The sequence below is a fragment of the Protopterus annectens genome, chromosome 1.part1 (assembly GCF_019279795.1).
Source record: "Protopterus annectens isolate FY-2018-M chromosome 1.part1, PAN1.0, whole genome shotgun sequence".
Taxonomy (NCBI): domain Eukaryota; kingdom Metazoa; phylum Chordata; order Ceratodontiformes; family Protopteridae; genus Protopterus; species Protopterus annectens.
The window spans coordinates 1,245,227,923-1,245,245,184 of record NC_056726.1 but is presented as its reverse complement, the minus strand read 5'-3'; the positions used below and the strand labels follow the sequence as shown (position 1 = coordinate 1,245,245,184).

The following is a 17,262-nucleotide window of genomic DNA, read 5'->3' as shown; positions in this document are numbered from 1 at the left end:
CAGTTACTGTATACAGTTAACTCATATACATACCTTCTTGGTAGTAGGATGAATAAAACTATTCCTGTTGGCCATATATGCATAATAGTTGCAGCTTCTACAACCAAAAGTTCCTTTTCTTACTGACCAAACCCTCTTATTGCCTGTGTTCTCATAACAAAATAGCCTTTTCAAAGATTTATTGTTGTTATATGTAAAGCTGTGATGACCTCCCACCACATCAGCAACTTTTTCATCTAACAGTAAAATCTCCCAATTCTTAGATATGATATCTCGGAAGATCTTATTATTAGTGGAGAAGTTATATGAGTTCACACACTATGCAGACTGTAAAACCAGGCATTTGATATACTTAGAACGCTGTACTAAGTGTCCTGCGTTTTATGTAGGAAAAACTAATCATACATTGAGGGAGCATGTCAGGGAGCATCTGTATGTCATTAACAAAGAGGATGAAAATAACACATTGGCTAGACACATCTTCAATAATGATCTATCCCATATGTTTGTGTTTTTAGTCCTGGAACTGGTTACAAAACGCTGTAGATTAAGTGATTTTAAGAATTTCACCGAATGATTGGAGACAAAGTGGATAATTAGGTTACAGGCAGATAAAGCTTTTGGTTTGAATGACAGGGTGTCTTTAAAGCCTTTTTTAAGCGCTAGACCCCTGGGACATTAAGGGCTTTATTTTTAGTCATTTGCGATCTGACATGCATAATTTTTAGGGTATACATATTTTATGTGTGTTTTGATACTTTAGGTTTTAGATATTTATAATAGCATGAGTGAGTTATTTCATTTATTTAATAGTTTCTATTTAGCACTTTTGCTGTAACTGAGAAATACATATATATGTGTATGTATATATACATACGTATAGATCTATATATTTATGCTGCAAATTAGGTTGCTTTTAGTGTTAGCCTAGTGTATTAGTTTTGTTATTGGATTTCATTATTGCTATGACCTTGTTGCCCCATACTGTTTTTATATGGAAGATAGCAATTATTATGCTGAATTACACTAGTTATTTTTGAATGTGAATTGCTATTATTGTTTTATTATTTATGTTTTATTGTGAGGCTATGAACGCGATGCATTATGATATAGGATTTCTTTTTTACATATTTCTGTTTGTATGGTTTGGTGAGTTTTAATGTATGATTGATTTATTGTTTTATTACTTGTTTAATTGATTAATTGGATAATGAGAGATGTTCTACTTTATATTTAAAGAATGGCCATGATGTTATTACTTATGTCTGAAGAAGCGTCCTTGTTAGAAGCAAAAGCGTTTACATTGTTTCGTATTTTATTAATTAAATTTATCAGTGCCAGACCATGTTTGTCACCTCTTTGCTGCTTTATTTTTAAACTTTTTTTTAACACCATTGTATGTGTGGTCCCATTTGATAAAATTATCACAATTGAATTTTTTTTTTTTATAACTGAATTGTTTTATTTTCTGGTTTTTGAATGGGTTTTAGTTTTACTAGGACCTAGTGAGACTTCAGATTTGAAACAAAGATTTTTTCCATAAAATTTGTGAAAGAGTGTTTGTGCCAAGACTACAGTAAATGGCTGTATGGTTCATCCTTATTTCCTTAAGTTTCTTCAGTGTTATTCCTTTCTGATTCTGGAGAGTTACTGAAGTAACTCCTCGATGGTCTCTGTACCTCTATATGAATAACTTTCAGTCAAAGTAACTTGCTTTTATTAAAAGTTAGGAACCCAGATTAAGTTGCATGTTCTAGTTTACCCACATGAATTCCTGAAATTGCTATATGCTTACTATTAATGTCTATCGGCTTTTCCCGGTTAGGGATTGCCACAGCAGAATTCCGGTCTGCTTATGATTGGCAGTGGATTTTTAAGATGCCGAGTTGCCAGCCGGACGCCCAACCTTCAAGGAAGGCACACCCATTCACGCATGCACCTACCTTCATGTCTTTAAACATCACTCAACCGAGGGGAGGACATGCAGACTGCACACAAAAGGCACTTCAGCTGACAAGCAAATGGAGAACCTCTTGCTGTAAGATGACAACACTAACCGCTGCACCACCGCGGCTCCAAATTGCCATATGCTTACTGATAACCATTTACTATCAGCACAAAGTGAGTCCATATGTGAGAAGTACAAGTACTTTTTTTGTTACACTACACGTTCCTGCTGGTCATCAGCCCACTCCAAGTCAATCGACCAATTTGTTAACTATCACCAGGCCATGGATAAACAGGTGTGGCCACCAGAGGTGGTTTGGATTTTGCTCCTTTATGCCCCCCTGCACCTGCCCATGTCCAGACTTTGGGTGGGAAGTGTAATGTGCATCAGTGCTACACTGTCCCTCATGTCTGCAAGAGGATGATGTGAGAAGGGCATCCTTTCCCACCACAGGAGGAAACTTGTAGCAGTTTCCGTAGTAATACAACCCAGTGTGCATGTCCTCTGTGCACCTACACACCGTACTCCCCAGAATCCACCAAGCTTATTTCTTTTTAATTATGTTTATTAATTTTCAACATATGTACAATATTTATCTTAGTACAGTTCTAATAAAGCATTAATGATGTAATTCCCATTCCCCCTAAGTCTAGCAAAACATATGCATCATGTTGTAAACAAAATGGTTACATACTTGATGAACTACAATACTCCTCTGTTGAAAGATATTGCTCTGAAATCGCTCTGTCAATGAGAAAATCATGTAAGTCTCATACACAATGGTTCCCCCAGTGAGAAGTTTGCCTTTTTAAGATGGTTCTCATTAGCAGGTGATTGCCTCTGAACCAATCTGTGGTTGAGTAATGCTAATTGAAGCATGCACAGCTGATTTGCAGTGTAATCAGGCAAGCCCATGCAGCTATTGAAGGAGATATAAGGCCTCAATGTAGAATCCATCCCCTTTCTCATATGGTCGGGTGGAAGTGCTGGGCTAGAAATACTACATCAGCAGAGAGAGAAGATTGTTGGAGTAGATATTTATTACATGCATTTATGTGTGTGCTACAGGCTGCAACTGATGCTGCTGCAGACATTACGCATAGTGAGAGAGGCTGCAGAATGTGGAGGATAAGAACAATTATGAGTAATGGTGTGACCAGTGGCAGCCCTGGTATACAGCCGGAGCCTAATTAAGGGAACCCTTCCCACAGGATACTGAGGTATGTGTTTAAGGTAAGTATGTTAGCCAAAGGTATCACTAACTGAGTAAAAGGCATATTCTTGGGATGTCCTAGAACAAGGTAGGGGGTACTTTAACCATTATGTCAAGCAGTTGGACAACTACCAAGTCAAGTGTTATGTCATGGTAGTCACCTGTAACGTGTGTGCTGGCAGCCCTTGCATCTACCACCACCTACATATGTGTAAGTTACTTGTGCAGCTGTGATTGTCTGTAATAATACTAGCAAATTATTGTGGGCTGCAGTCTGATATTACTGGGCCTCCTTTGTATTACATGATTTAAAATCCTTTGTGATTGTATAGCACTATATGGCCTGACACTCACTGCAATTTCTAGTGTTTCAATAGGAATATGTCAACTGTGTTCCTATCTGCAGGATTCTGACTTCCATCATTGAACATCAGACATTCCATCTGAAATGCTTTGGGTGGATAAGTAGTTGATGACACAGTCATTCATTACACAATTCAAAATGGTATATTTTAAATGCTAGACACCACTGGATTAGAACCCAGGACCATGTGTACCACAAATTAATGTTTTCAAAGCATTTAACAGACTGAGCCACTGAGTCACCGTAATAGCAAGTGTATTTTGCAACACATAATTGCACAGTTGCATGCTATTACATACCCCATTTACATCCATTATTATGTGGAAGGCTTTATAGGGATGTATTTCTCCACCAGAGTCCCAGTTAAACACTTATATTTGCATTAATGTTTTAGCAGGTATATTTTGTAAATGTTGCAGATAGAAGTCCACAGTTACCTCCTGTTAGAGACCTCACTTACATCCACTGTTCTGTGTCAGGCTTTCTAGTGATGGATTCATATACCAGACTCCAGGGTACGGTCCCATTTTTTCCATTACTCTTAAAGCAAATTTGCATGAGATGACATGATACACAGCACTGCTTAAACACGCTTAATGCAGGGAAAATGGCAAGTACTACGTTTTGCTTAAAACACCTGTGTTAACTAACAACTCTGTGGCTTGGTGTGTTGAAGCACTGGTCTGTAGGTATGATGATCATGGGTTTGAAATAGGGTGTAGGTGTACATTTTGAATGTGATTATTATAATTTCACACACATATATCAATATAGCGCTATTTAGCTTAGCAGTGCTGTGAGCCACGCAGTATCCCACAAAAAATCTTTAAGGAAATGAAAAATAGGGAGATAGGACAGTGGTTTAATGGGGTGCAAGCAGGGGGGAAAACATAGTGAAAGGCAGGTAGGTATGTGCAGGAAGGGTGGAGGAAAGAACCATAGCTATCCATTTCTTGTACAGCAACAACTATGCACTTCAGCAGATTTTGTAGCTGAATTTGGACTATCACCCCTAGAGAGAGGGGTAAGAACAACAGAAGTGCGTTGTCAAGTCAATTGGACCAAATTAAATGTGTCCAGTGGACATGTATGCGAAATGGAGAGCTATGCATGGGATGATGTCTTTTTCTGGGACAGGTGCCCATTTTTTTTTTTAAGGTGAGAGTGGAATGTTGGGGAAGGGACATAGGTACTTTTGGAGAGGTAAGTTGGGAAGGTGAGGAAGCTTTTGCAGACAGACAAGACAGCAGACAGGGTTGCTGTGTGACACAAGAGAGGGTTAAACACCTTGGTTGGGGAGGTGTTGTGAAATCCCAGTCCCATGGACATCAGACAGGTTAGCAGTATGACTCAAGTCCTCACTCATGGGACTGTCATCACTGTACCTGCACTGCTGCTGTGGAGGTAGTGGTTAACACTGGCATGTGGGTGTGGCTGCCACACCAGGATGAACAGCATGCTCTCCATCTGGCTTAGGTGTGCACCGAGAGTTCAGTGTAGCAGTCTACACACCATGCCTAGCAGTTCCTCGTTGGGTGGCGTAATCACCCTCTCCACTTCCACCCCCAGAGGGGGGACGAACCCCAGCCACTGGAGCAGAACTCCCCGACAGCCCAGGTAGTGCAGTGGCAGCAGAGGGGACTCCATCAGGCTACGGCTGGTGCCATGGCCAGGGGAACCAAGGTTGGTGGATCTCCAGCCTACCCTGTCACGCTGTAATAAATTAAATATAAACATAAGGTAAAAATAAACATAACCAGACAAATGTTAGTATTAACATAACAGAAGATAATGATCGGTTGAAAGAAATATAAAGGAATATAATGAAGAACACAACAATAAATAATAATGTAAGTGAAAGTATATTAACATCAAAGTAATATGGAAATATACATAAGGCCAACATAAGAGGTAGTTAGAAATAATATATTAATATCAGATCATAATATCAATTAATAAATACAAAAAGGGAAGGGGTGGGATGAGAGAGAAAAAAAAACATTAGTAACTTCACAGATAATATTACTACACGGACTACTAGTACATATGTCTACATATGTAAGATTTCAGTTGTGAGTACAGTGACTGCAAATGATGAATAGATGATGTTGCACGTACATAGCTCTCACAGCCTGGTAGCATGAGACAGTATAGGCTAAGCCCTACTAAATTTTGGTACAAAGACACAACTATAGGGAACATTTACATAGTGTGCTCATACATTAGTAGCAAGGTGTTATGGTAACAGATTTGCCAATACATTGCATTCCAAATAATGTCAAGTATCTGCTAATCAAGGACCAAACATATGGGGCAGTAGTGATTACATTCTGCAAAAATCATGACAGTTGAGAGGAATGTTCGTGTACACTAACTACACTAGACAGCTAGTAATTTCTTAGCTGGCTGCAATGGGATTAGAACCCACAAGCAGTGACTACAGGAAGAATGTGCACTTAATTTGAATATAATGAATTCTCCAAACACCATCTCCTTTAAGGCATTTATTGCAACATTTTCTGTGAACTCGTACATATACACACATGCATAGCCATGTGTGTTATCAGATTGGAAACCAAATGCAGTGACTACATGAATAATAAGCAGTTTATTTGAAAATACTAGTTATCAAGGCACCATCTCCTTTTACACTGTAATGCTTAATGTCACATGAAATATAGCAGTTACACACATCTATGGCTGTGTAGGATGTCTGTGAACCTAACGGTATACCCTGTTCATTTACTGAGTGCTATCTACAGCATATTTCGGGGAAAATTATCAGAAATGAAGCTTGACAGTCTGGGTATTCTACTACATTTATTTGTGAAAATTGTTACTGCATTCTTTATTAGTTAATTATGTAACAGTTGGCTGGTGGATTAGATCACACATGCAGTGAATACAGGAATAATGAACACTTATTTGAAAACATTACTTATCAAAGCACAATCTTGTTTTAAACTTTATTGATAAAATGTTTCTTAAAATTTGGCATTTAGACACATGGATAGCTGTCCAGTACTTCATTTAACTTACCTGTATACCATGTTCATTGACTGAGTGGAATATGCAGCATTATTTCAGACTAAATGAGCAGAACCCAGGCTTGAACCTTACTCCGGGTATTGCACTACATTCATTGCTGACATTTTGTTGCTGCATTCTTTAATGAGTTACATGTAACACTTGACTGGTGTCAGATTAGAACACACATGCAGTGAATACAGGAATAGTGAACACTTTATTTGGAAACATTAGTCATCAAAGCACCATCAAGCTTTAAAATGTGTTGATTAATGTTGCTTCAACTCTGCCATGTAGACCATGGATGGCTGTGTAGGAGCTTTGTTAATTAACCCATATACCCTGTTCATTATTGAGTGCAACCTACAGCAACTTTCAGACAATGACCAGAACAGAACAGTAACTCTTAATCTGGGTAGACCCCAACATTAACTGATCTTTGGAAGCTATGCTACATATTACTGCATGCTTACCTGCTTTAACTTGCTTTACCATTTCAGGTAGTTAGTGACACATTATTAAAGATGTAGGATGTCCCAGTTATGTCATACCTGAGTGTTAAGACTGCAAACTCTGTAAGTAATTTATTGTATAATTACATCATGCATTAATTTATTACTTTGAAGTTGTCCTACTTACCACACAATTGCCTCATCCTGGCCAGGCGCCCTGCATGGGACTGGACATTGCAAGCTCTGTCTTCTGCAGCTGTAGGAACAAACCATTATGCATACCAGTATTGCACACATTCAGCTTGTATATTTCTAAATTACTGGCAAGCATACTTACATGTCCATGGGGTTTGCCCAGCCCTAGCCTCTTGGACCCAGGTACCCAAGGTTCCCCTCTTTCTACACTTCAGGTCATCGTAGTGGTGACAACACTGCTCACCAGTGCGGGGGATACAAGTACCACTGGTAAGTTCCCTAGCCAACTGATCCCAGGCCTCAGACTTACACACTGAACCCTGGTAATTGCCCTGCAGCAGTTGGGGTTCATAATTCTTGATCAGGAGTGCAATAAATATTCTGGGCACCTACACTCCCCACTTCTGCACACAAAAGTGCACTCCTTCTCCAGCAGCACCAGGCATATCCACAGACCAGTTAGAACCCCAACAAATGATGTGAAATTCCCGCCTACTGGCCTTTAAATAGGCTGCATTTACACCCTTACATGTCATGCTGTAACTGTCAAAAAAGCGCCGCGCCGTTTAGCATCTTGCAAACTCTCACAAGCCATGTGTAAGCATAGCTTAGCAACACGCAAATGGGAATACACCATTGACCATGTTCGCACAGCTTTTCCAAATGTAACAATTTTTTAATTTTAAACTAAACAGATGTTTTAGACATCTGACACATTTTCACAGCAATAAATGTAAAAAGTATGCCTGCTCAGGACTCAAACCCGGGATCTACTACACTGTAGGTCATGACTCCACCTATCTAGTCACTGGGATAGTGAAGGGAACTCATATCTTCACATATACTACACTGGTGCCTGTAAGCGTAGTGCAGCTTTGCTGCACAGGCTTGCAAATTGCTGAGCATCACAGAACTATAGCAATTGAATACATCCAGTTTCTATTTTTAGATCACTAGCAAATGTCTACAGTATCTGTAAGCAAAGCGAAGCATAGCTAAGTGTTGCACAGCACAAACAAGCAGAATAAAAAAAAATTAAAATTGATTACATCTGGTCTCTATTTTTTGATATATATACCAGATTTCTGCTGTATATGTATAAGAGCAGCCCAGCATCGCTAAGCACTGTGCTGCACCACGCAAACAGCACATCAATATAAATAAATAAATAAATCGCAATTTATGTAGTAAAATCTGTTATTCGCCTTTCGGTCCAGGCTAATAGGCTGGAAGGTATGGTTCTGTACCTACCAACTGTCCAGAAGTTTTCTAGTTAGTTCACAAGTACGGGACAGCATCTACACTGGTGCTTGCATGGAGTCAGTATCCGTATTACTGTGGCCTCCCTCGGCAGCACACCATAACTAATATGTAGACAGAAAAACAAGAAAATCGCACCACCAAAGGAAGACTATTCAACATAGAAAGCAGGCAAAAGAGCAAGTCTGCCACCAAAGCTGATGTAAGTTAAAACAAAACACAACTTTATTAAAATAATTAAAACTCTGGCTTGGAATGAATCTGGATAAGCGCTTTCGGTATAAACCTTTTTCAAATCCTTGATAGCCAGGCATAAAACACCCATTTAAGAACATCAGAGAGCCAATTGCAACTGAAGTAGTAACTTCCAATCAAGTACTTAAAATCATACACACCCACTGGGGAAGTTGTTATCTCATCTCCTTCAGATGAGATAACAAGGGGTGTATGAGGAAATACTTTTCATGGAAAGGGTGGTATATGGCCATATAGCAACCTTCTTGAGTATGTAGTAGCATTAAAACATTGTCAGAATTAAATTGGGGGAGACATAAGATAATTCGTAAACTGTCCGAGTAGCAAAATAAATAATACTACTAATAATAATAATAAAAATAAATAAGCTGCTTGTTTAATGAGTCTACAAATACAGGAAATAAAGAAATGGACAAATCAAGTGCATCAAGCAGTCTTTATCTTCTGTCAAAAGTCTATCTTGCACAGAAGCTTATTTGTCTTGGCTGTTGGTAGTGGTCATTTCCAAGGTGCAATGGCTGAACTTCTTTTTCAATATTTGCCTGCTAAAGATGTACACAGTACTAAGTTCTATAAAAAGTTTGCTTATGACAGTTGTTCAGTTGCACTTGATGTTTATTTACAAATAACTAATCAAAACATACTGCTCATATTTTTTTTCAGATGTGTTACGAAAATCTGCAGTTATCCTCCAATATGTTTATACATTTTACAACAAACAGTCGTAGTTCTTAGATTAGTACTAGGCTAAGTGCCCTTGTGGGCCATTTTTTAAGCCTGGCCAATTTCCCCATGTGAGAATCAAACCATGCACCTTGTGTCTGTAAGGTAAACACCTTAACCATTATGCCAACCTCACACCCTTTAGTTGGGGTTTAGTTAGTCCATCTAGTTATTTATAAGAAACAGACTGTTATGAAATGCAGTCATTTTCCTTTCTTAAGCATTTGACATGTTTTGTTATAACACTACAAAGTCATTGTGTTGAAAATCTGGCAGTTATGTTTGCATTACAGTTCTTCTACTTCACAGTGTATTGAGATCTATACTAACTGCTTGAATTCATTTTCTAGTACTAACAGTATAGTGTAAAATGGTGGACAGAGGTGCACTCCAGTGTTGTTGTCATTCAGATGAGGTGTTTAATCCAAGGTCCCATTTTCCACTTGGTTGTAGTTTAGGTGGATGTAAAAGGTGCAGGTCACTTATCAAAAAGGTTAAAACATTCATAGAATGTATGAAAGAGAACGAGTCTGTGGGCCATAGTCACTCTATCAGTACTCAACTTCATAAAGCACCTCTTGCCTCCAAGAGAGCAAAACAAGTCATAACATGAATGAATTTAGGGCATCCATCTATTCTTCAAGGTTTTCCATAAAGAAATGTGTCATTCTGTTTTATATGTACTTCCCAGTGCCTTGTAGTCAGTAAGAATACCACCTTAAGTCTTCCGTGAAAATAGGCCATGTCTAGTGGGGTTAACCTTTTCAACATAAAGAGTTAGGCAGATAGATAATGGTCAGCAACTTGAAAGCAGTTATGATACTGAAAAGTGTGGGATTTGTGGGGGAACACATGGCCAGTTAAGGCTGTGATGAACTGTAGTAATGCAAAGTACTACTTACTCATTAGCAGTCCAGCAACTTCTCAAACCTTTCATTGCGAAAGATAGTACATGGTTTACAAAATTAGCACTGCCATAAAGAAAATCACAGCTTTGACTATTACTGAAAAATATTCATTTAATATAATTTGGGCATTAAACTCTTTCTTTGTCTAGTACTGTTTTCATTCAGCTGAAGACACAATATAGTGCCGTTATAAAGAAGTGAATGTGGTGTGCCATTATAAAGCAGTGTATGTGATGTGCCATTATAAAGCAGTGCATGTGTGGGATGAGGGGTGGTTTCTAATGAGTATATCCATAAAATATTAAACTACACATACTGTTGTTTCTTCAGAAATGTACTCGAACATGTGGGAGCTGTCTTCATCTACAGGTGGAATGACAATCCAGTATATGGGGTTTTTCTCTCACTGCTGCCATATCTTGGGTTCAGTCTTGGCCTATACTCACTGTCTGAGCGGAGTTTATGCCCTCTTCCTTTGCATGTGTGGCTTTGAGTATTCTGGTTTCTTCCAAAATACAATGCCGGTTGAATGACTACCTTAAGAAAAATTGCCCTTGTATATTGAATTTACCCTTGCTGTTGTGGTCTGTGTTGTTACTGAAAAGGATCTGGGAAAGAGCAGTTTACTTGCCTACTTAAGAAGTAAATTAACTGTATGAGCATTTTCCAACATTTTGTCTATACCTACAAACAGAATAGATCTTTTATTCACCCCTCTGCTTCTTATTTCGTTTGCTTTGTGATTATTACCTTAAAAGTAATACGTAATGCTTTGATTTAAAAATGTTAACATGAAATCTGTGTATCCAGTGGAGTATGGAAGTCTCACAGCATACTGTAAATGCTCAGAATTAACAATGGTCTGTTCTGCAGCATGAGTCTCAGTTGCTAAACATTCAGGAAAAGATGAATAGCGTTATCTGATAAACACAACAGTACAACACTTTAATACACGGGAGCTGAAGAATTTGATAATTAGGACGATAAGTGCACTTCTATTTTCATAGGCTCAAAATACAGATTTTGTTTAGTTTGCATATATTTTTTTGCTGGCCTCAGGCATAGGCCAACTAGGCAGCCATGTAGAACTCTGCTCTAGCAGGGGTACTTTTCTAGTATGTATTTTTTTTTTTTTTTTTTTTTTTTTTTTTTGTAGTAAAGAAATTGTTACTTTAAAATGTGTTGAATAAATACAGGAACAATTAAAGAGTACAACAAACTGTGAGAAAAAGGAAGAAAAAAGTAACCTGGATGGTGTAGGTAGACCGGGATAGCGGCACCAGGTGGTATAGGGAGGCACTGTGGAGCCCTGTTGCCTAGGGCATCAGTTGTCCAAAAGCCAGCCCTGTATATGCCAGTCATTGGTCTATTGCAGTCTGGTAATCATCTTTATACAGCACAATGAACACAGAAATATTTAGTAAATTAGTTCAGTTTATGGCTTTATTTATTTTATTGAGGAGAGGATATGCCTGTTAAGAAAAGCATCCTGGTACAGAGAATATACCTGTTAAGGAAAGCACACTGATAGACATAAAGTACCTGTTAAGGAAAGCACCCTTATAGACAGAATGCACCTGTTAAGAAAAGCACCCAGATAGAATATACCTGTTAAGACTGAATACTGTCAACTTTCAACAGTTACCATTCCTCTTGATGTCACAGTTAATGTTTAACCAAAACCCTTAGAAATGATTTTGCCAGATAGTACTCCTACTGCATTCCTATCTTCCTTCTGAAAGTTGCTTCAGAATGTCAGCATCTGCTTGTTTATGGCACTTTGTTGCTATGTTTTGGGAAATTAAATACAAAGTACGGAATGTATGATAAGTTTCAGTATGCAAACATTACACCAAAATATAGTCGAATTAGTAGTTGTTTTAATTACAGTCATTTTGATTGTCTTTTTCACTTGTTTTGAAGGAACCAAACTTAACAGTTCAAATGAAGGAAGTTCTGTAGATGTACCTCAGATGCATACAACAGTTCCTGATGTACAACAGCCACAAACTCTGAAGAATCAAATGTGCAACCAACATCCTATGGTGTTATCTCCACAGCATACCAGCATGGCAAGCAGTCATAATCCAATTTTCCATTCATTTGCTAATCCATCAATGCCTTTGTTTGTGCAGCATGCTGTACCCATCATGCACCAGAGGCCTTTGAGCTTGTTTGGGCCTCCCATAATTTGGACTCCTGTAGTAAATCCATACATTTCTTTCCTAGCCCAAAGGACAGCAACTGCCATTCCAACAACTCCAGTTGCATCATCACAACCAATAGAACCCCAGCATATTTCTGTTTCAGCATCAGATAAGAGGCAAACCAGTCTACCAGACAAGCTGCTGACATTATCAGAATTAAAAGAGAATGTTTCCTTCGTTGTACAACAGAACCCAGGTGGTATACCCTTGTCTGAGCTGAGGAATGCCTATGTATCCCATTTCAAGCATCAACTGCCGCTAGATAACTTGTATATTGTTAATCACCTGTTGAAGCCTATGAAGGACCTTATCAGAATGGAAGAAATAGGAGAGCAGACAGTACTATTTCCAGCATCATCCAAACCAAACCCACAAGTTGTGGTCCAGTGTGATTTTGGTAAGAATCCTTACATTAACTACTGTTAAAAATGTGTATTGAATTTGAATCCATACATAAACACAGCCATTAGAATGCCTTACCTATGGGTCCTTTTGTTCAACTAATAGTAACTGTCACATTAACTCATATGTTGTCTACCAAACTGTATCTGCTTTTTTATGCATATGCTGTTACACACTTCTTCCTGCACTTGGTATTCTGTTTCCCCAAAGTGTTGTCATGTCAGTGGCAGTTTTTGCTTGGGATAATTACAGTTTTATGTATTTCAATCATTTATGAATACTGATGCACAGTGGAAGATCTAGATTTAATGGTTATAAGGTCAAAGGCTACTGTCTGGAGTCCTGAGGTTTCCTGACAACTACAGTGTCAGTGGCACAACAGGTAGCACAGTCACCTGTGGTGCTGGAAGACCAGAAGGTTATGGCTTCTATTCCCACTCCAGGTGATGGGATTGTTAACACTGCAGTGTAGCATTGGGGGGGGGGGGGTTGCACTCCTTGAGTTATCATTCTTCAGATAAAATGTCAAACTGAAGTCCCATATGGCTGAGTTGGTGGTAGCTCAGGTGGATGCAAAAGACCCCCATCACCTATCAGAAAGAGCAGAAGAAGTTCCCCGATGCCATGGCCAAATTTCCCATGGTAGTAGAAATTTGACCTTTGGTCTCCCCTGAGAAAAGGTCAGTAGTGTAGAAAAAACACCTCAGATCTCCACTAAAAAGAGGTTATCATTCTTCAGATAAAATGTCAAACTGAAGTCCCATATGGCTGAGTTGGTGGTAGCTCAGGTGGATGCAAAAGACCCCCATCACCTATCAGAAAGAGCAGAAGAAGTTCCCCGATGCCATGGCCAAATTTCCCATGGTAGTAGAAATTTGACCTTTGGTCTCCCCTGAGAAAAGGTCAGTAGTGTAGAAAAAACACCTCAGATCTCCACTAAAAAGAGTTTGTTAGCCAAGTGATCAACAAAGGTTACATAAAATAAATGTTATTTATTAGGCCAGCTGCATGATTTGTACATCGATCCTAAAATCTGTTGCTACTTTTAATTTAAAGTACATTATCACAAGCAGTTACTCTCAATGTACTGCTATTTTTTTTTGCTGTTTTAATTGCCCACCACAATAAATTTAATGAGCTGTTACCATTAAGTCTTACACAACCTCTGATATATATGAAAGTGTGTCCCATACAAAGTGTGGCATAAATGCAGGCAAATAACCAGCTTCCTTAGTACAAATCACAGAACATTCTGTTATACTGTATCTCTTGAAAAATGTCTCTGACATAATGGGTAGTGTTTAGAAATATTTAACACAGGTAGCATTACTTAAAATTGAGTTATGAGCAGTGACAAGCAATGTGGGGTGATTCAGAAATATATGTTGCATGGTTGCAGTACAGATGAAATAGTACATTATGTAAGATTTGCAAATCACAGCATATTGGCATGCCAGTGAGTATGGTCTTGCTAATGAATCTCACTGCATATGCAAAAGGTGAACTAAAATGGCTGAGCAATTCAGAGTCCTATAAATTCAGTGCTTAAGAGCCACACCGCTTATCTGTTCTGAACAACAGGATTTCCGGATGTACAGGAGCATTACTTATATTAATATGCCAGGAACAGCAGAAGCATTAGTGGAACAGAAGGTGTTAGTTGCCACTCTGGGAGCCAGTCTCCACAATGTTGCTTGTCATAGACTTCTTAGCTACAGATGGACATGAATGCAGTTAAAATACCATCACCTCACCTCTACAATCAGAACACTGTTGGCTACAACTGTTTTGACAGAGATACCAAATAGGAGTTACTAGACTTGTGTAATCATAGGCGATTACTAGACTAACAACCTCTAGAGCGCCTTTTTAAGCCTAGATTTTCTTCTGAAATGTATCTGGCAGGTTATTACTCCAGGGTTGTTTTGCAAGTATAAGTAGATTTTGGCATGAGCGGTCAGGGATTTACAGGTTGGCTCTGACTATTAGAGACATAGGTGCCAGAACAGGAGTAAATTTCCAATTTGCCATACACTGGTATTCAGAGCTTCCCTGTGCCTGGCTTGGATACCTGTAGCTACAAGAATTTGGGTTCATATAAAACCATCTGTGGACCTACAGATATGATATAAGTATTTTTTTTTCTTTTTCCATTTCCTCTAACTATTTCAGTTCTATTTAACAGCTCTGTGCTCCATTTATTGAGTTGGTTGCATTTATCACTGTTTTTAGCCTGCACTTGTTAAAGGAATGACATCTGTTTGGTACTGTACTGCTCTTAGGTCATTTTAACAGTATTCTGAAATTTCCTAACCTCCTCTGATACTGCAAAAGATGTTCTGAGTTTGCCAACGTTTTCCTGAGTTTCCCAAAGTTTTTCTGTGATGTTCTTCATGTTTCACTGTTGCAGTCATCACATTTGGGTTATCTGCCTGCAAGTAGCCCTCAGCCGGCCTGAATACCAGAGTCTTCGGATTTCTGCGTCAGATACTGTCGCTTCTTCCATGATGTCAGGGGGTATAAAACATGCAGTGGACACCATTACATCAGTCTTTCTTGCTGTGCTGTGCCCGAAGCAGAAGCAGTTCACAAGTGCTGGCCATCCGACTTCTGAAATTTTAATTTTTAAGTTTCGGACCCAAAGTCTTCAAAAAAGATAAGTACCCCGTTGGGGATCCAATTGTCTTGTCTGCGGAAAGCAAATACCTCATAGAGACTTTCATTCTTACTACGTCACCTGTTTAGGCCCAGTCCACGACGTCCCTTGCTGTCGGTTTTGTGCCTTGTTCAACGCCCAAACTATTTGTCGGGCTATTTTTGTAGCAAAATATTTTTGTTCTCGATCTCCGTACTCTGTAATGGCTTTGTTAAGCCATCCAACTTCCGATCTTCCGATAAAGCGTAAGGATAAAGACATACAGATCGCATAGGTCCAAAACTGCTGACGACACTTCCGTTAAGCTAGTCGTCAGTCCGCTGGTACTCAGTGAGGCACTTTCGCAGGCCCTGATACCCGCTACTACAGATTCACCGGCCTCTACCGAGACCCATTCGGAGTCCGGTATGCCACAAGATGCTTCTTCGACTATGGAACCTGCGGATATCTCTACCTTGGATGGGTCCGGAGCCTCGGTGTAGTCACTGGCTTCTGAGGGTGTATTCAGGCCTACAGACTTTCATATTAAACAGACGGTATCATTTTCAAATAGAAGTACCAAATTCCTCAGGCCTAAAACTCGCACTATGCCTAGAAAACTGACGAACAAACCGCATACTCAGGCCCATATGCCTCAAAAACAAATGCTTAGAATGGCTGAAGACCTTATTACCTTAATTAGGGAAAACCAGCCTTCCCCTTCCAAGAGATCTAGAACTGATTTTCTTTCTGATTCCTCTGATCAGGAATCTGTCTCTGCTCCTTCTGATTACCAGGATTTGCCCATATCTACTTATGAGAATTCTGATGCAGAAGATTCCATTCCCTCTGCTTCCCCTCCAGAAGATTTCTTTTTTGGTGAAGCCTTGCATACCCTTAGGGAGCATTTTCACTGGGAAAGCCAGGACTATTCTGAGTCCACAAAGAGATTTAGGGAATTCTTACTCCTGCCTCAACACAGGCCTCTAGCTATCCCTCCTGTTCTGGCTATTGTAGATGATGTTTTCTTGGAATCCAGCCTTACCCCAGATACTTTGTCTCTAGCTCCCAGTAAACCTGACAGGTACTACAGAGTATCTGACTCGCACAAGTTCCTCTTCCAGAATCCTACTGCGGATCCAAAGACCATTTCCCAAGGACCAAAAGGCATTAAGGCTACTACTGCCAAAAATCCTACCCCTCCTGATAGGGATTCTAGAGCCTTAGACAGATGGGGTAAGAAAGTATACACTTCTGCTACTTTGACCATTAGGGCTTTAAATTGCCAGTTTCATATGTTAAAGTATCAGCAGCATATTATGGGTCTACTTAAATCAGAAAATGATGCTGATTCCTGACTGTGCTGAACACAAAGACTTGCAAGATTTAATGCACTCTGCTGAACAAGTTGGTAAACATACTTTGCAATGTGGTTTTGATGCTTTAAAAGCATATTGCAGGGCTGCTGTCACTGGGTCTGTACTTAGAAGGCATGCTTGGCTTAAGGAAAAAAACTTGCCAGATCATGTTAAAGCTAAATTACTGGATGCACCCTTAAACCAAGACCACCTTTTTGGCAACAAAGCAGAAGAAGTCATCAAAAAAAGCTAAATCTATGCAAACTGTTGATGATTTCTTACAAGTACAGCCTCCAAGATTCAGTAGGCATTGGC

At 39.2% G+C, this 17,262-nt stretch overlaps 1 protein-coding gene across 2 annotated transcripts in view; it reads left to right on the top strand.

Moving 5' to 3' along the window:
* The window catches only part of LOC122809657, a 673,939-nt gene that overhangs the window by 492,743 nt on the left and 163,934 nt on the right, over nucleotides 1–17,262 (top strand). For both annotated transcript variants that reach the window (XM_044081325.1, XM_044081317.1), the window contains one exon: nucleotides 12,269–12,949. In XM_044081325.1, coding sequence (XP_043937260.1) covers nucleotides 12,269–12,949 — 681 coding nt within the window. The remainder of the gene's footprint in view (nucleotides 1–12,268; nucleotides 12,950–17,262) is intronic.